The 17,507-nt window shown below is 43.2% G+C and overlaps 2 protein-coding genes across 2 annotated transcripts in view; one reads left to right on the top strand and one right to left on the bottom strand.

Moving 5' to 3' along the window:
* The window catches only part of LOC140928538 (ephrin-B2a-like), a 145,237-nt gene that overhangs the window by 82,959 nt on the left and 44,771 nt on the right, over positions 1–17,507 (top strand). The gene's annotated exons all lie outside the window — the stretch shown is intronic.
* The window catches only part of LOC140928434 (uncharacterized), a 28,482-nt gene that overhangs the window by 2,773 nt on the left and 8,202 nt on the right, over positions 1–17,507 (bottom strand). Inside the window, exons 4-7 of the mRNA XM_073378186.1 lie at positions 17,467–17,476; positions 17,334–17,405; positions 13,797–15,580; positions 662–13,094 (exon numbers count right to left, since the gene is read on the bottom strand). Coding sequence (XP_073234287.1) covers positions 662–13,094; positions 13,797–15,580; positions 17,334–17,405; positions 17,467–17,476 — 14,299 coding nt within the window. The remainder of the gene's footprint in view (positions 1–661; positions 13,095–13,796; positions 15,581–17,333; positions 17,406–17,466; positions 17,477–17,507) is intronic.

The raw sequence follows: 17,507 nt of genomic DNA on the forward strand, positions 1-17,507 counted from the left end.
GGTTTCAGTTTTAGATGGCATATTTCAATTTAAAGACGGTTAGCGGAGTTTCTCTGATTAGCTGCCTTGAATTTGTTTTCATTTGTTTACTCAAAAGTGCAGTTTTGAGATACAAAGGGTCGGCTATTCAAAAGAAGTCTAACTTAGAGCGCGGTCTAAGAAATCATTGGACTTCAAGATCCCTTTCTTAGTTGGTTATATGTTTAGATAAAAGCGTTGGGCAAATTAGAAACGGCTTAGAACGCGGTTTTGTTAAATACGGGCTAAACTCCGTTTAAATAACTAACGCAGAATCTTTCAAATAGACAAAGAAGCGTGTGCCCGTTTGTTTACTATACAGTTCATACACATTTGCGTTCCACCTGGAGAATGGGGGCGGGGGGGGTCACAGTCGACAAAAAGTCGCATGATACTACATGTGACCTAAAACAAGGTCGAAAGATGCGAAACGCACAGAAAAACTCTTTGACATATTGTCAAGATTAAAAGAAACTAGGGTCTTAGCAGTCAAAAAGGCAGGATATGTAAGAGTTAAAGTTCTTAAATTTTTTTTTGGGGGGGGGGGGGGGGGTGGAGGGGAGGTTCAGAGAATTCCAACTTTAAAATGTGTTGAGGAGAGAATTATTGCAAATTAATGACAAGTGCATTTTACATCGCTTACCTTAAGTCGATCCTGGTAAAAGCATAAAACCTGGTAGGTATGTTTTATGGCCAGCTTCTCGGGAAACACGGCACCGATAAATTTTGCTGGAGATTCCACTTTCGGGTTCCACGACTTGAACGCATCGATTGGCCAAAGCGACCTCTCCTGCATGCGCTCCTCCAGACTGTCAGCTGGTTCAGGTTTCATTTCCTCAGAAGAAAGATAACGGTAAATGAAGCGTTTGAGCGCTACAGTGATGGCATTTATAACAGAACGACGTGACTTAGTTGTTCCGGACGCGGGGTTTCCCTTGGTCATTTCGTTAGTTATCTCTTTAGGTATGGGAACACGATACGTGTCGTGAACTCGTTTGGCAACTGAATCAGCCAAAATGTCTTCGAGACACTCGTACAAGGCAACTACATGTGTGAGCTGGATGGCGCTGTGGGGCTGAGGGAGTAAATCCTTTGGAAACGGCCTTGGTCCACGAAGCCACTTGTCTGTGAATTCTGTCAAAGGGTCCTCTGGTTTCCCAACGCGATGTCTTTTTAACAGGCAAAGGACAATTTCCATGTGCTCAAGCAAATCTTGTACGTTCTTCAGACTCTGCTCACACTGACTCGACAGACTACCTCTAAATACATCTGTAAGTGGTTGCTGCGGAATGAGCTCTTGTAACTCGTCCAGAATGTCTCTACAAGTATGAAAGAGCTCTCCGGCGAAAATGAACTCTTGTAATCCCTCGAGAGTTGAAAGGTAAGACTTTTCCACCAAAAATCGGACTGCCATCTCTTTTTCAATCTTCTCAAGATCAAAAAAGATCTCCCTGCCATGGCCGTACTCGGTGTTACGTTGAGAATGCCTTAAAATTTCATCTGTCCATTGATACTGGATAATTTCTTTTTCCCGGGCTTCCTGTAAGTGGACAACTGGAATAGAGAATTTTCCTTCTTCTCTCTCCAGAAAGACTAGCGCAGAACATTTTCCTGTTGATGCAATACTGAGCATCTTCTGCAAGAAATCATTCTGGATCTCCCGAAGTATTTCCATGGCAGCACAAAGAAAGGTACCCTGGCCTCTTTTCTCAATCAAGCAAAATGAAATCGGTGAGCTTTCGCTCAGGTATGGCACATCCTGTTTTAAACGGTCCCTGACAAAAGGAAGCATCTTTTCCCATGCCATGCTGAACTTCTCGAAGATCTCATTTAATCGCTTTCTCTCTTCCGGAGATTTGGATTTGTTTCGAATGATATCTCCGATATTTGTGGTGGCGTCCTGTCGACTCAGACGTCTACTTAGAAGTAAGTCCACGGTACGACTCCAGGAAAGGAGATCGTGGAGGGTTGCAACATTTGGAAGAGAGTCGTTAAAATCCAGGAATAACCCAAGAAGGGGATGTTGGTTCTTAGTATTGTGATCAGCTGACATGTAATACGCTCTGAGGGACGAGAAAGTTTTAGGCAGCGTGACACGCAACAACCTAGGAAGGTGTAGGTTTCTCTCTACAGTGTCTGAAAACTGGGGGTCATCAACTTCCTCTATCCTTCTTTCAACAGCCAGTGTAGATCTGCTCATGAAGACTTGCGAACTTGCCAAAAGTTTCCTTTGGTAAAACTCTCGGAGTAAAGGGCGTACGGTTTCAGCAAACGTGTTTTCCCATGACAACCTTTCTCCTTCTGTTTGACATAGACCTCCGGAAGTAAGGATGGAAATACTTTCGTGCAAAGCAGAGTGCAAGAAACCGATGACATATTCTTCCTTAGCGTCAAGGAGAAGACATAACGCTCTTAGGTCATTATCAATCTGTTGGAAGCACGCTTCGAAAGCATCACTCTCCGTAACAGCATTGTCCAGTATTTGGGTCAGACTATTTTCATCAAACAACTCCATCGCGAAGCCTCCGTAAAGTGCTGCATGAACGAACAAGTGGAGAACTCGAAATTCTCTTGGATCCATCTGCCGTACGTGAATTAAAAGATCTTGAGGACATGTGAGACAGACATAAACGGTAGATGGCTGTATGGCTTTAACAGCAGCAGTGTTCTTGCTAGGTACTTTCTCAGCTTTGCAAAGTGAATTGCAGTTGGGACACTTTGTTTCAACATCATCATCATCATCATCACTAGCAGCAACAAAGAATGTTCTACAGGAGCAACGGAAAAACGATGTTTCACCGAACCTGTAATTGCGATACACCTCATATGGCTGCTGACAACCCTCTCCAGACGCTAGCACGTATGTATTGCTTGAGGTCAAAGGACTAGTAAAGTACGACATAAATGCCAGCTTTTTCTGCTTAAGACCACTGAAATGAGAGGCTAGAACTATGCAAAGATGCAGGATTAGTGTTGCCCTATGCACGTCAGCCGGTGAAGACTCTGAAGAAATACAAAGTCTTTGACTTTTGAAATCCTTCCTTCCCGTAATTCTCAGGAGGAGCTGGACATAGGGATTTTCAAAGTTCTCAAGTTTCCCTATAAAGGAGTTTATTGCTTTGTCTTCACTGTCCTTTAGAGATCGTGTAGAACGAATAAGGTAAAACGACTTGGCAAGGGTGGCCGCCATCTCCATTCTCTTTTCTGGTGAACTTGACATAGCAAGAATGGTTTCTTCAAGGGGCTTTGGGTTGTTCTTCTCGAGAAGAGTTGCCAACGCTGCTTGTGCTTGGGAAGTCTCTGTATAGTTTCGCAGAGGATCAAAACTAAGTTTGCCAACCAGGGCTTCATCATGCCAGTCTAAATTCTTCAACGCTGGTAGTTTTGGACTGTGTTGGCAGACGTCACGCACTTGCCACATGTAGAGCTCTTTCTTCAATTCCTTTAAGAGGTACAGCTGTACCTCTGGCGCCCTAGAAGAAACAGGATCGGGTTGATTACAGGAAAGGGCTGCATTTATTTCATTCAAAAGCATCGTAAACTCCCCATCTTCAATAAGGCACTGGCGCCTTTCCAAAATAAACTTTGCAAATGATGCCAGGAATGACCTGATATAAGCGGTGGCACAAAGGAGATGAAACAATCCGTTATCAATGTCTTCCCAAGTCTCTGTTACCGTTTGAAAGGCCTTGTGAAAATTAACGAGAATTTGATCCTTTGATTGCGTAGTTAAGTCTACTTCTGGGAACGCAACCTCACTAATAAGATCACAACACACCACGGCGAAAGGGGAGTCGAACTCAACAAAATCATTGGATAGTGTTGACAAAGCAGCACTTGTCTCTTGGAGGCCTGGATGATCTTTGATGGTGTCCAAGCTGTGCAAGAGGTGTTGGAAGACACCAGGGCTATAGTTTTCTTCTGTGAGGAAAATACGGTGCAGCAACGGTCCAGCAAGCCGTAGAAGTGTTTTCTCTCCACTGGAACTGATCTTTGCCAGTATGGTACCAAGTACTGGTGTGTCTGGATTTGAATCGATGCAACGTCCATAGAAAAGCATCAGAAAGTCTTCCAGGCGTCTCTTTTCAACGCCTCTTTGCTCCAACTCGTCAATGACATTAGTAATACGATCAAAAGTGTCTGGGGAATCGAGATAGCCCTCAGAAGCTCCCGTTTTTCCAAGTGCTCCAAGCATATAAAGGAAATATGGCTCAAGACCTTCTGGTAGCACCAAAAGTGTAACAAAGTCGTAGCAAACACGAAGGAAATGAAATGCAGGAATCTGAACGTGAATTCTGCTCGCTGTTGACAGAAAGACACTTGTCTTTCGTTGCCACCCGTCAGGGCCTTTTAAGTTCTTCACGACCTCGTCCGTGGGAAGTAACACAGAACAGAGCGCCTCTAGCAATACTTCGTCGAAGGTCACACTTCCTTCGGCGCCACTGTCTTCTGACAACGTGCCTATGTCATCCTCCTCCGATTCGTCATGGTCTGATGCAATCTCCTCTACTTTTTCCGTCATGGGTGTTTCAATGATTCCCTCTTCGCGTGTTTTATCATTCTTGACTACAATGTCTTCTGTAATATTGCTCTGATTATCATTGCGCTTATTTCCACGTGTATTTCCTTCTACAACTTGTGGTTCCAATTCGGTGCTCTCTTCCTCTACAACAGTTACGTCATTTTCTCCACCCACACTTTCACGTTCCCAAGCGTCATTTTCACCGCCGTCTAATAATGAATCATATCGCCCCGTTGTCTGTGTTACATCTTCGTCTTTAAGATCCGGAACCCCTTGATTTTCAGTTTCATTGGCATTTTCCTTTCTTTCCTGAATCTGTGAGCCGATTTCTTCCACCGCCTTCATTTTGTTGTCGTGTTGCTCTTTTTGAAGTATTTTCTCGTTCTCTGTGGTTAATGTTTCACTACTGACCTCCCCTTTCTGGTCTTCGTAGCCCTCTTCCACCATCGCACAAACATCTTCAGCGTGGTTTTCATCAAAGGAATGATTTCTCTCAAGTTCTTGAGAATCTTCAAACGGTGCGTTTTGTACTTCATTGGTATCCTGAAACAGCATTTTGTCAAACATAGGAGTAAACTCAGAGACTAGCCGCGCGAAGTCTACATTCGCAATCTCGTAACACGTCACGAACACCTGAAGGGCTGTCACGTAGGAGGGTCCGTTCTGCCAGAATAGTGAATGCAGCCGAGTGATCAGAAGAGCGGGATCGCCTTTAATGGAGAACTTTACGTGGTTTGCCATTGCAGACTTTAAGAAGTCAATTCTTTCGTCTCGGGATAAAAAATTCGAAAAGTGAGCTGATTTCATGTCGAGAAAATCCTCGGCGTAGCATTGAATGCGACTTTGAAGATAGTCGATCTCAAATACTTGAGGGACTTTCTCCTTTACAACGGAAGCAAATCGATGTAGCTGAGGCTCTTCTACAGCATCGCTCAATTCATCATTGTCGTCTAAGCCCGTCCCGTCCAAGAGAAGCTGTCTTTGGTCTTTAACAAACATAGATTGCACTTTTTCAACGTTTTTATAAAGTATGGAGAAAAAGGGAAATTTCAGCTGTACATGTCGCTCGGAAATGAAGTAGGACTCTGCCCCTTGATGGTCAGGGATATCATCAATGTTAAGAATATTCTGATCCATGATCAATTCCAGCCATACTTGTAGTTCCTCCTCGTGCAAATAATTTTGTTTTAACAGGAACCAAGGCCAGGCAGACTCGTTCTCCAAGAAGTAGACAATCTTTGCCAGTGGTTGACGTATGAGATGACTTACATGGTGGTGAATAGCTCCTGCTAAATGGGACGAATTAATCAACGCCTGCCGATCACATGCCACGAAGTACTGCCAACTTGGAAGATCTTCTCCATGTGTATTGAGGGTATCTCTCTCTTGCAGCCAACGACTTACTAGCTCTTTGAAACATGCCAGGATCTTGGGCGATGATCTCAATAGATCTTCCAGCTGAAGAATTTCATCCCATCGAGGTTGGACAGAGGGCGCATATTTGATGCGAAAAAAGCACCACAGGAACTGATTCGAAGCCACGTCCTCAAATGGGAGCGTCTTTGACTCTAGGAGCTCTATGACGCTGATGTCTAAACACTCCGTAACAGGCAAAACTGGTTCTTCCAATACATCAATCGTCACTTGCTTCCATCCGCTTTGAAAACTGAATTGCCAGCGTTGATTTTCCACTTTGTTGGCCTCACTTTCCCTCTGAACATGTATTACAAAGCAAATATGTTTGACTTGCGACTCGTTCGTGTGGATTGTTCGTTTGAGATATGTCTCCCTCTGCTGCTCAATAATGGATTTTGCAAGTAGCAAGTGGGAAGCATCGAGCTCTGGTTTGCATTGTAGTACCAAGAGCGAGTCGCTGGATCCCCAGAATCGTTCCAACTCCTTTGTCAACTGCTTTTCAGACTTAAAAGCGCTTAGCTTTTCTGACTGGCACTGTATTAACCCATCAAGGCATTGCGATACATTCACATGAATGTTGCTGTGAGTCATTATCACCATTTGCATGCCCTTTATGGAATCGTCACTCTCACAATCAAGTTGTAGAGTTTCTAACGCCTGTTGTAGGTAATGCCTGAAACCGTTGTGTATAGGCTTCTGAAAATAGTTGCTGTAATGTGTCTGAACCTCCTCCAAATTTGTCTTAGCCAGTGCAGATTGTAAACTCCTTACGACACCATCAGAGGACGCTATCATCATCAGATCCTCTTTGCACTGCTCAATAATTTCAAAACTTCCCCCCTCCGTGTCGCGACTGTTTTTAAGGACAAGCGAGGGAAGAGTGTCATCACAAAATCCAATGAACATGTCTTCTTCGTGAAACTGGGACTCAAAATCGGGAATCGTTGAGATGCGTGTCACCCACTCTTTCAGATGTGTGATGATTTTTCTTTGCTCTTCGTTTAAGACATCTGAGAAACGGAGCAACTGCTTCTCGAATCGATTAAGAAAAGGAGGATCTGTGAAATCAACTCTTCCTTGGTCAATCAACACAACACAGCGAAAGCCATCATGGACCTGACACATCGGATTGCTAAAGGCTCCAAGGGCGACACGGCAGTTCCTCTTCCCTCCAACGACTGTATAGTTCTGATTAAGCATGTCGTAAAGACTGCCGTAGATACCCTCTAGATCTCGCAAGATGAGAACACAGTCCCTCTCCATGCAAAGAATGATGCGACTTAAGATACGGTAATTATACTCTTCTGAGAGATCTTCTTCAAAACGGCTGCCAAAAATAGTGATCTTCTCTTTATCAAGATGCTGGAGCGTCTGATCAAGTATGCCTATCGCAGAATCTCCGTTTGTGATTATCATCAAGTGACGGGCACGCTGGTCACGTAGATTGTCACAAATGAGCTCGGTTACTGGAAACTGGTAGTCTTGATCCATTACTTCCAGCAGCTGGATTCGCTCTTGAAACAAACTTTGAAAATTCTTTACGTCGTTACGTACGCCGCCAAAATTCCTTTGCAACGCTCGCTGAATTGCCTTGGTTTTCTCCTCAGCACCCACTTCAGTGTATTCTATATTCAGGTCTGTACTTAGACACTTTATTAAGCTGTAATAGTCACGTAGCCCATGAAAATTTGCATATCGTTGCTGTGATTGGTACATGTGATAGGCTTCAGCGAGGCAATGCAGATGCTTGTCATCTGGATAGGCTACTTGACTTAACAGATGACCTGAACGTGTACGAGATAACTCAATGATGCCACTGCCTGCTTCTCGCAATGATTTTCCAGTCTCGAACAAATCTTCAACATCAGGTTCAGGTCGAGAAAGATGGATAGCACGGTTCATTTTTGCAGCGTCCAAAGCCCAGTTTGAAATGCCTACGACAGCGACATCTGGAAATATACTGTCACCAGGCTCCAGTAGACTGTGCAGTACTTTTAGGGGGTTGTACTTGGAGACCTCAGCCAAGCCTATTTCGTCAAGAAGAACAACTGGAAGGATATCGCCAGATTTGTTGTGTTCTTTGTACTTCTTTGCTTTATCAAACACCTTAAGTATTCCATCTGATGTTGATGATTCAGATCCTTGGTGAGAAACGACATAGAGTTGTGGCAGAGACTTAAGAAAAGAGTCTTTCGCATCCTTCCCCCTTAGGTTGCTCCGGATTATCTGCATAGACAAAGATTTGCTACAGCCAGGCTTGCCAACAACAAAAACCGGAATACGGTTGAGTATGCAAACAAGCATTACAAACACGTTTTCACGAAGGGCAGCATTTTTAGCTGTTCCTTCTGGCAATTCCATTCGTTCCAGGTAGTCTTCCTGCTCTGCTCTTACAATGGCTTCAAAACTAAATTCGCTAAACAAAGCATTCCCGTCCTTTCGAAAGCAGTCAACAATTTTCTCACGGTATCGCACTCTTGAGGTTGTGGTGGGAAGACGAGATTGAAAGCAGTGAGCCAAGGCGAGCACAAAGGACCTCTCGCGGTCTAAAAAACTGTGAGCCTCTTTGTAGTATTTAGGACTCTCCTTTATTTTTGAAGACAGCAGTTGCTGCCGCTGCTGTAAGATTTTGTTAAACCATTTAACAAGAATAATACATCGGTGGACATCTCTCAAGCTTACACAGTAAGGGCTTTTGTCGAAGTCTCGGATGTAGTCTTGGGATGTACACAAAAGATCAACCAGTAACTTGTCGGGGTTTCCAGTGATTCCCTCCACCATGCGACATATGTAGGCACGTTCATCCTTTTTACTTAGTGATCCATAATCCCAGACAAAGTCGATCATTGTTTCTGGTAATGGATGGACACGATACACCAGCCTTGAGAATTCATCCGAAATTGTCTTTTCATTCAAACCGGCGGTTGTAATTTTTCCGGGTGGACGGAGGCGGTACGGATTGCAAGCGGCTATAAAGACCAGGTTTGATGGAAGAGGCTTGCCTTTAAACCTACGGTGACAAATCATCTCATTGATAGTTCCAAGGTAATCACAAGTGTTAATCTCGTCGAGAAAAACCCAAACTTCCTTGCCTTTTGCTGCTTCTTTTTCCATGTTTAGAACAAAACAGCCGAGCTCTTCTTTTCCGACACCTGCATGAAAATTGAAAACGTGAAAAGGTACTCCACAGGTCTTCGCAAGGTATCTAACAAGACTTGTCTTTCCACATCCTGTTTCCCCCATAACAATGACTGGAATTCCTGCTCGAATGCGTTGAATGATAAGAACCATTTTGAGAATGTTGTCTGGGGTAAGGGCATAGTCCAGGCTCTGCAAGCTGTCGTCATTTTGCCTAGGAGTAGTTCGAACAATTCGATCTAATCTTTGCTGGAGCTCTTTCTGATCCATCTTTGTGAAGTCAACCATGCCTTTTCCCTTCACTGCTTGTGTTTTGAAAAGCTCATGGACTTTTGAAGGGACCAAAGCCAGATCACGATACAGAGCCGAAATGGTCAGGGCTTCAAGACTGTGGAAGACAATCACAAGGTGGTTGTTATCGGCCCATTGTATCATTCCTTCAACGCGTTCGACCATTTTCTCAGCCACATTCCCTGACTGCAACTGAACATTCATAAGCACCTCAACAGCCTTTTCTTTGGAGATTGCTTCTGACTGAACACTCTTACAGGTGACAACAGAGCGCGATGCAAACTCCCTTGACACTTCCAAAAGGGCTTTGAACAAGGAGTTGCGGACATCGTGTGAAGGCCCAAGCACATCTCTCAAATGGTGCGGTTTGAAGTAAGGACTTTCAGAAAATTGCAACAGCTGGTTAGCAAACACCTTGACAAAACTCTCAATTATGTTGTATGATAGGTCACCACTTGATGAGAAGTGCTTTGACAGGAGTTCTTTGCAGCGATTTGAAGACAGAGGTTTCAGATGACCAGGACATACCTCACTGCTCTCTAACTTTCCACATTCGAAAGCATGAAGATATTGGCATACCACTTGCAAGGCGCTTAATGGTTCCTGACTGACAACAAGGTCTTCGTATCCATCTAGTTTAATATGCTTAGGGGAAAAACATTTTGTTACAGGAAGGGAATCTTGCAACCAGTGCCTCAATGTGTTTGCAATTTCTATATACACATGCTTTGTTGGAAGATGAAAGAGGTCTGTTCCACAAGACACCATTCCAACTACCACAAGTTCGAAAATCAGTGTATCTAGTAATGATGGGTCGTCTACCTCACCAACATCAAAATGAATGCACTCGTATGTCTGGAACTTTAAACCACACAATGCCTTTACTAAAGTTTTACGAGACAAGGGCCCACTGATAGGAATTGTTAAAATTCTCTTGTGTTTGGAAGCAGCATGTTCACGTATGAATTCTGTTTTCCCTACCCCAGGAAGGTCCGAGGTGACCATGTAAACGTCTGGAAAGTCTTTTTGGAATGCAATGCGCATTTTAACTTCTGTCAGTCCAGTATTGTTGTGTGCGCATGAGGAAAACTGATCGGCAATGTGATGATGAATTCCTCCACAGCAAACTATGCTTAGTAAGTATCGTCCTTCTGCCATCTCTTGGTAGGCTCTGATGGCGGAAACAAGTTCGAACTGCATGTCGTTTGACAAGTTTTCTACATTAGCCAGGCAGTGTAACTTCATTGTCGTGGAACTCTCATTTGCGGCAAATACACGTTTTAGAAGTCGTTCAACCTCTTCCCAAGAGGTCTCACAATGACAGAACAGAATCTGACTAGGTTGAGGATACGAGCCTGTTGTTTGTTTGAATAAAGACATAACAACATGAGCTGTCTGCTTACTGTTTTCTTCAAGGACTGCCACAAACAATTCTCCCGGCTTGACAGCAATTTGAAGGCTATGTTTGCTAGCTTTTTGTACCTCTAAAGTAGGACGAGAAATGAATATGGCATCCAGAACTTCTCCAATGGCGCGGAGATCATTTTCATGACCAGTGTTTACTTTAGGCTGTTTGTATAGTCCATGAAACTCATCAAGGTCCTTGTTACGGATACTGGGATCCACAAATCGCAGCAGATTGTGGACTTGATTTCTCAAAGAGACATCCGCTTTAGTTTTGGACAGGGGTGTGGAGAAAAATTTCCTTAGAACCCAAAGCTGGTCAGGATGAAAGAAGTTTAAGAAATAATGATCTTTTTGCAAATCATGCATGAAATTTTTCCACTCTTTCAACTTTTCTTCCAATGAACTTGCCAGAGATACAGTTTCTTCAAAGGAATTAAGCTTATGCCGAAATGATTCATCAAATTGTGGGTGGCCTGACTCTCGCAACGACGTGACCATGTTGAGGATGTCCGTAATCGTTTCAACTTGTTGAATAAACTTAGAGAGGCTCATGTTCAGAGACGCTAATGTAGCATCACAGTCATCGGATTTTCTCTGCTTTTCTTGCTTTTTGTCAGTGTTCACAATAAGAAGAGCTCGACTTCGAAGGTCATGAAGCTCTGCCATGTTGTAGCTTGTTTCTTTGGAGTCACCTTCTAGGCGAAGATAGCTAAGTTGAACGTCATATGATCCATTTGAGTTGGCCTTGATGTGGTAACACCCCTTCTGCACTGCATTACTGATAATTTCTTTTGTCATTTCTCCTCGGTTGGCAACATTCATATAGAGGCCTCTCAAACTGTGGACATTACAGCCGCATTCTTTGATTTTGGCGGCCATTTCTACTTTCTTCTCAAGCTTAGAATAACATTTCTGAACGGTGTCCAGAAGCACCAACGGATCTTTTGGCTCTTCTCGTAAGAAGGTTCGCAGAAACCCATGAACATCAATCAAATCCGAGACAGTAGCTTCCGAAACGAATTGATCAGAATGTTCTTCAACAGCATCAATTAGTATCCTGATGTCTTCACCAGCCGTTTCTTTCATGAAGGAGATCAGTTCTCTAGATTCTTGAAGTGTTTTAAAGATTGTTGTCAAATTCTCATCAAGCTTGCGATCAATGGTGGTAACTGCCGTATCTTCAACAACTTCAGAGAGACGCGTGAGTGTAATATCGGTATTGTGAGCGGAGGAGATGACTTCTTCTAAGGCTTTAGTCACTGGATCGCCATCTCCGGTACCTTCATAACCAAGGGCTGCAAATACCGACATCAGCTGCTCAGCTTTTGCACTGACGCGAGGAAAATGAAGGACGTTCATTAACATTTTCTCCTTTCGATGAGAAGCCGAAGTGGGAATATGGTATCTGATCACTTCTAATTCCTTTTTGAGGGCGCCTTCATCAACAATTCCGTTAAAGAGCATTTGTACTTCCTGAACGCTTAGATCTTTATTCGTTACAAACAGGCTACTGCACGCTTCTTCGAACTTAGGCAAACCTTTGCTTTTTAGAAGGCCCAATATTTCGGCTGCTGTATTTTCTGTGCTACCGTCTGCCTTGGATTCCTGCCAAAATTCTGAACCACTGGCTGCCGTCTCCACTTGCGTTTGACTTCCTGCAATCCCCTCTATTATACACATACGTGCAATGTTGGTAAATACAACCGATTTCCGAGCCAATGCAATTGCCTTTTCTGAGTCAATCAAACTGCGCAGTGATCCCCAGTAGCTACCATGACGAGCAACCTCAAGAGTAGTCGAAGTCTTTACTTTCTTCCTGTTGTTGACCTCACGGATTAGGAGCTGTGCGTCAGACATCACCACAATGCCCATGGTCACTCTCTCAAGGAATCGTATTGTTTGCTCTAGTTTAGTGAACTGATCACAGAAGGATTGTGCCGTCTCCTTATCCTTTAAGAAGTCTGCGATCCAGTCATCTGTGTTCCTTTCTGTATCTTCAGAATATAGGAAAGAACTTAAGACACAAAACTCTGCAAGGACACGGGGCGTCTCGTCCTTCATATCTACAAAAAAGGCAACAGGCAACTGGGACCTTTGTCGAGGGACGAATAACTGCTGCAATGCATTTGTGGCCGTCAAAACCTTGGGATGTTCCATAAGTGAGCTCTTAGGATGAAGTGCGCTTAATACAGGTAGCCAAACGTCACTGTCAGAAATCATAGCATTGAAGATTTTCGCTGTTTCTTTCTCATCTGGCATAGTCATGTCATCCAACATAGCCGAAAGAACCTCTTCTTCGCCCCTAATATTTAAGATAAGGTGAACAACATGAATTTGTTGACAGCCTCTGTTGTTCAGTAAAAGAGTGATAGCGCTCTCCACCTGATAAATCACTATCCAGTGGATAGAACAAACCAATTATTAGAACACCAATTGCGTCATCCACTGGACAGACTTTTATCCGGAGGACAGCGTTATCCGCCTTTTGAACTGAGTTAAAAACGGAATTGAATTGGGTTTTCCGTGAAAGAGAAAACCTAACACAGTCTTGCCCAGCTGTGCTCTAGACTTAGATCAAATCGCCCTATCCATTTAGCTACTCGGCTCGTTGAGATGTTTCTCAAAGTTAGCCCTAATTTTTTGTCGGTATGTTAAGTTTTTATTCGTTAACTGTACTACATTTTCTGCATGGGCTGTAAGTGGGCCTGTCCTGTCTGTTTTAGTTTTACGGTTATGGATAAATAAACACAAGATGGTTTCAAACCCCTATCCATGGCAGATTAATGAGTTTGATATTATTCATCGTCAAGCAACAGCAGCGACAACAGCGAGTTAACATGTTGGTAACTACAGTTCTCTATTGTTCTTAAAAGACAATGCTAAACGACCAAACTCAAGGTTTGTACAGTATGAGAACACACCATGGTTATAATTTCAGTCTCACAGTCTCAGCAGCCATGGTGGCTAGGCGGAATGAAGTACATAGAACAAGTATTTTACCCACCTTGTTATCTTTGCCTTGATAAGACCTTTCTTTCTTTCGCTGGAAATATCAAAGCCAAGCATCCGAATCATCTGTCTAAATCTTGAGCGTCGGTCTCCGGTGCAACTCTGCTGCTTTATTGCTCTTCTAAGAAGTGACATGAGGTTTTTGTGAACGGCAGGGGAACTATTCTGACCATCTTGAAAAGCAATCATTATGGACTGAAAATTCATCTTGAGAACTAAATTATCCACCTCCTTGTGTATAGCCTCACAAAGATTTTTATCGGATTTCAAAGCCTCCGTGGTACATAGCAACTCACATGCTTCCACAAAAGCCAGGATCCTGTCGTTCGGCTTTGTTTCATTTCCACAGGACGTTTTTAGCCAGTGGGAGCAAACATTCCTTTTTTCTTCAAAGGTGAAGGCATTCCTCCAAAGACAGCAGTATGTATTTGATTTCAGAAGGTCTGGGAGAAGGGACACTACTTCTTTGCATTTGTGTGTCATGATCCCCATTGCGAAATGACGAAAGTCAGCCGATGAATGTAATCGTCTATCAACAGCAATAGCCTTCAATGTAACAAGTTTTTCTTGTGACCATGACCATGTATTTTCTAAACGAACTTGATCAGCTAGTGCGTTGCAGAATGGGCTAGCTAGTTCATTCTTCAGGTTTTCTGGTACTTGAGACCAAAATATGGGGTCAAGAAGATCTGGTTTTCTTCTACGATTGCGTGAAATGAACTTGCCGTAAATCTCCGAAAAATCTTTCGTCAGGCTCTGTACCAAGTCTGGGAAGCAGAGCGAGAAAGAGTTATAGAGATTCCAGAGGCACCGGATAGTTGGGGAAGATTTCACAACATAGGACGAATACATTGTACAAATGGCGCGGTCTGTCAGTTTCTTGAGGGAGGTTAACAATAGAGAGACATGTTCTTGGAAACGGTCCTCTGTGTACGCCTGTAATGAAAGTTTGTCTACCACCTGCATTACATAATTGGCATCTAGATGATTACAGAAATACTTAATAAACAATAGGCAGCCTTTCGAAGATCCAGCTTTGAATAGTTCTTCTGCTACCTTTTCGATGAATCTGGTACTGCTTTGAGGTAATGCGAGATAAGGACATCTGTCAAAGGATAACAAAATGGAGTTAGCGAACTCTCTTCCTAGCAAACTGCAAGTGTATGGAGCTGGCCAGTTACGCCCTTGATCCACTAGCTGGCCAAGAAGTGAACAGAAAAAGATGCCCTGATAAGGAGTACGGGAGTTTCCGACCACATCTTCAAACCACTTCAAAAACTTTTTTACTTCTCCTATGTCATAGGATGGATGACCAAAACCTATGTGTTCACACTCCATGAGTAATTCTTTGAGATCGCCACCATTCTCGAGCTTCTGACATAACTGTTTTATAAAGAACGTTTGTCCCCGAAAAATGCAACTCATTCTGGAATGATCACCGGGATTTCGAAAAATGTCATACTGCTGCATCCCCTTATTCAAATTACGTGCACGTGTCTCCTTTACTGTCCTTTCATCTTTTTTTCCTGTAAGTTTGGCGGCCAAATATGTGCGGAAAGCATCCACAATTCCCTTGCTGTATTTCACCAAATACTTATAACGAAATGTCTCTTGCTCATTTGGGAGTATAAATAAATAAGGAGACCTCCAATATTTCCTGTCCTCTGAACAAGGCTCAAGGGCCATTGTGAGACCACCATGGAGCATGGGCTTCTCTGTGACGATCTTGACGGAGTCAAGACTTTCATCAGCATAGAGATGGAAAACATACATGGGATACTGCAAAGAAAATGCACATTTAATTGTTGCAAAAATATGAATGCGCTTTTTTATCGACTGTTAGATAATTAAATCAAGTTAACTGTCATCAATTTTGATTTTTGAGTCTATTTTCATTTACAAATAAACTCGAAATATCATGTTCTTTGTAACTGCAAGACTTCAGTGTTAACAGGACACTGTATTTCAATATTACCCTTGCAAACTAAACACTTCTTCTTTTTGATCAGTGTATTTCTTACGACTTAACTGAATTAAAAAAGGTTGAGTTTGATCGTCCGGGTGAACGTAGTCCTGAATAGGACTGATGTTGTTGACAGTGACTGACGTTTCGACAACCTGTGCGGTAGTCATTTTCAGAGTCAAAGGGAGTTGTATCACGTCAGTTGATGGTATTATACTCTGGTTATTGATCTGATTGGTCAATTATGTCGCGATGTTATTGGTCGTCTGTCAGTTAAGCCGTGATGTTATTGGCTATAAAGACTCGTAATCAGTGATTGGTGCGTTTCGATCCGTCTATTGTCACAGTTAAACAGTCGTCTGTTGTTAGTCAAATTGTCAGTTCTCCAGTTGTTCTCTCGTAGTTAGTTTTGCTTGATCTCGTCAATAAGTCGTTTGTACGGCGCTGGCAACTGTTGGCTACGATTCAGTGGCGTTTGTTCTAAGTTAGTAAACCAGCTTTCTAAAGTAAGACGTTGATAGTAGTCTGTAGAATACGTTATACATGTCGCAGAGTCCCAGTCAATTTGATGTTTCGTCTTTAAATGGTGCTCAGCAATGTGATTGTTGACGTCACCATTCCTCGTCGCGCGTTTGTGTTCGGTCAGTCGCGTGCTTAGGTTTCTGCCGGTTTCACCAATGTAAGAAGCCTGGCAGTATACTGCTCACTGTCTGTCCTCCGGTTTGTCTTTGTCCTTGACATTAGTAAGCAGTCGCCGTAAAGTGGTTATCGGTTTGTGCGCAACACGTATATTGTAAGGATGTAATATACGAGCAAAGTTTCAGAGGTGCCTCTGATGTATGGTATAGTCGCTGTCGTAACAGAGCCAGAGTTGGTCTGAGAGTTGGAATCAGTGTTACTGTGAGTGTTCCGTCTAACAAAGTCCGTGTTGTAATTGTTCTTACTAAAAACGTTGTTAAGATAATCAGTCTCGTCTTGTAGGCTGTCAGGTGAGTCGCAAACTAGTTGCGCTCGTCTCGTCAGAGTCCGGATAGTAGTAGCCTTGTGAGAGGTCGGGTTGTACGAAGACTGGTCTAATAATCGGTCGGTATGTGTCGGTTTTCTGTAAATAGTCGTTTTTAGTTTGTTGTTGTCGCGAGTGACCAAGCAGTCTAGAAAAGGTATCTTACCATTTTCTTCGATCTCCTTGGTGAACTGTATGTCCGCCTTCTGTCTGTTAAGGTGTTCGTGAAAATCGTCGATTCCGTCTTTGTGTACGGCGGTGAATGTGTCGTCAACGTAACGTAACCAAAGAGGTACAGTTCGCGTGTAGGTAGCTAGGGCTTGTTCCTCGATGTTTTGCATGACAATTTCTGCTACAACAACAGAAACTGGAGAGCCCATAGCTGTACCGTGTAACTGTTTGTAGTGTTTGCCGTTGTACTGAAAGTACGTCGAAGTCAAACAGAGGTTGAGTAGGTCCATAATGTCGTCTGTAGGTAGTGGTAGTTCAACAGTAGAGTTCTGAATAGCGTTCTCAGTACAGTATAGAGCCAATTGAAGTGGAATACTGGTGAACAGCGATTTCACGTCAAAGGACACTAGTTTGTGGTCGCCCGGTATCTGTATTGTCTTAATGGTGTCAATAAAGTTCTCAGTAGACTATAGTTTGTGTCTAGATTCGTCAGTCAGCGGTTTCAGTACGTTAGTTAAGTATTTAGACAGTTGGTAGGCTGGGGACCCACAGAAAGAAACTATGGGCCG

This window comes from Porites lutea, chromosome 2 (assembly GCF_958299795.1).
Source record: "Porites lutea chromosome 2, jaPorLute2.1, whole genome shotgun sequence".
NCBI classification, from domain to species: Eukaryota; Metazoa; Cnidaria; class Anthozoa; order Scleractinia; family Poritidae; genus Porites; species Porites lutea.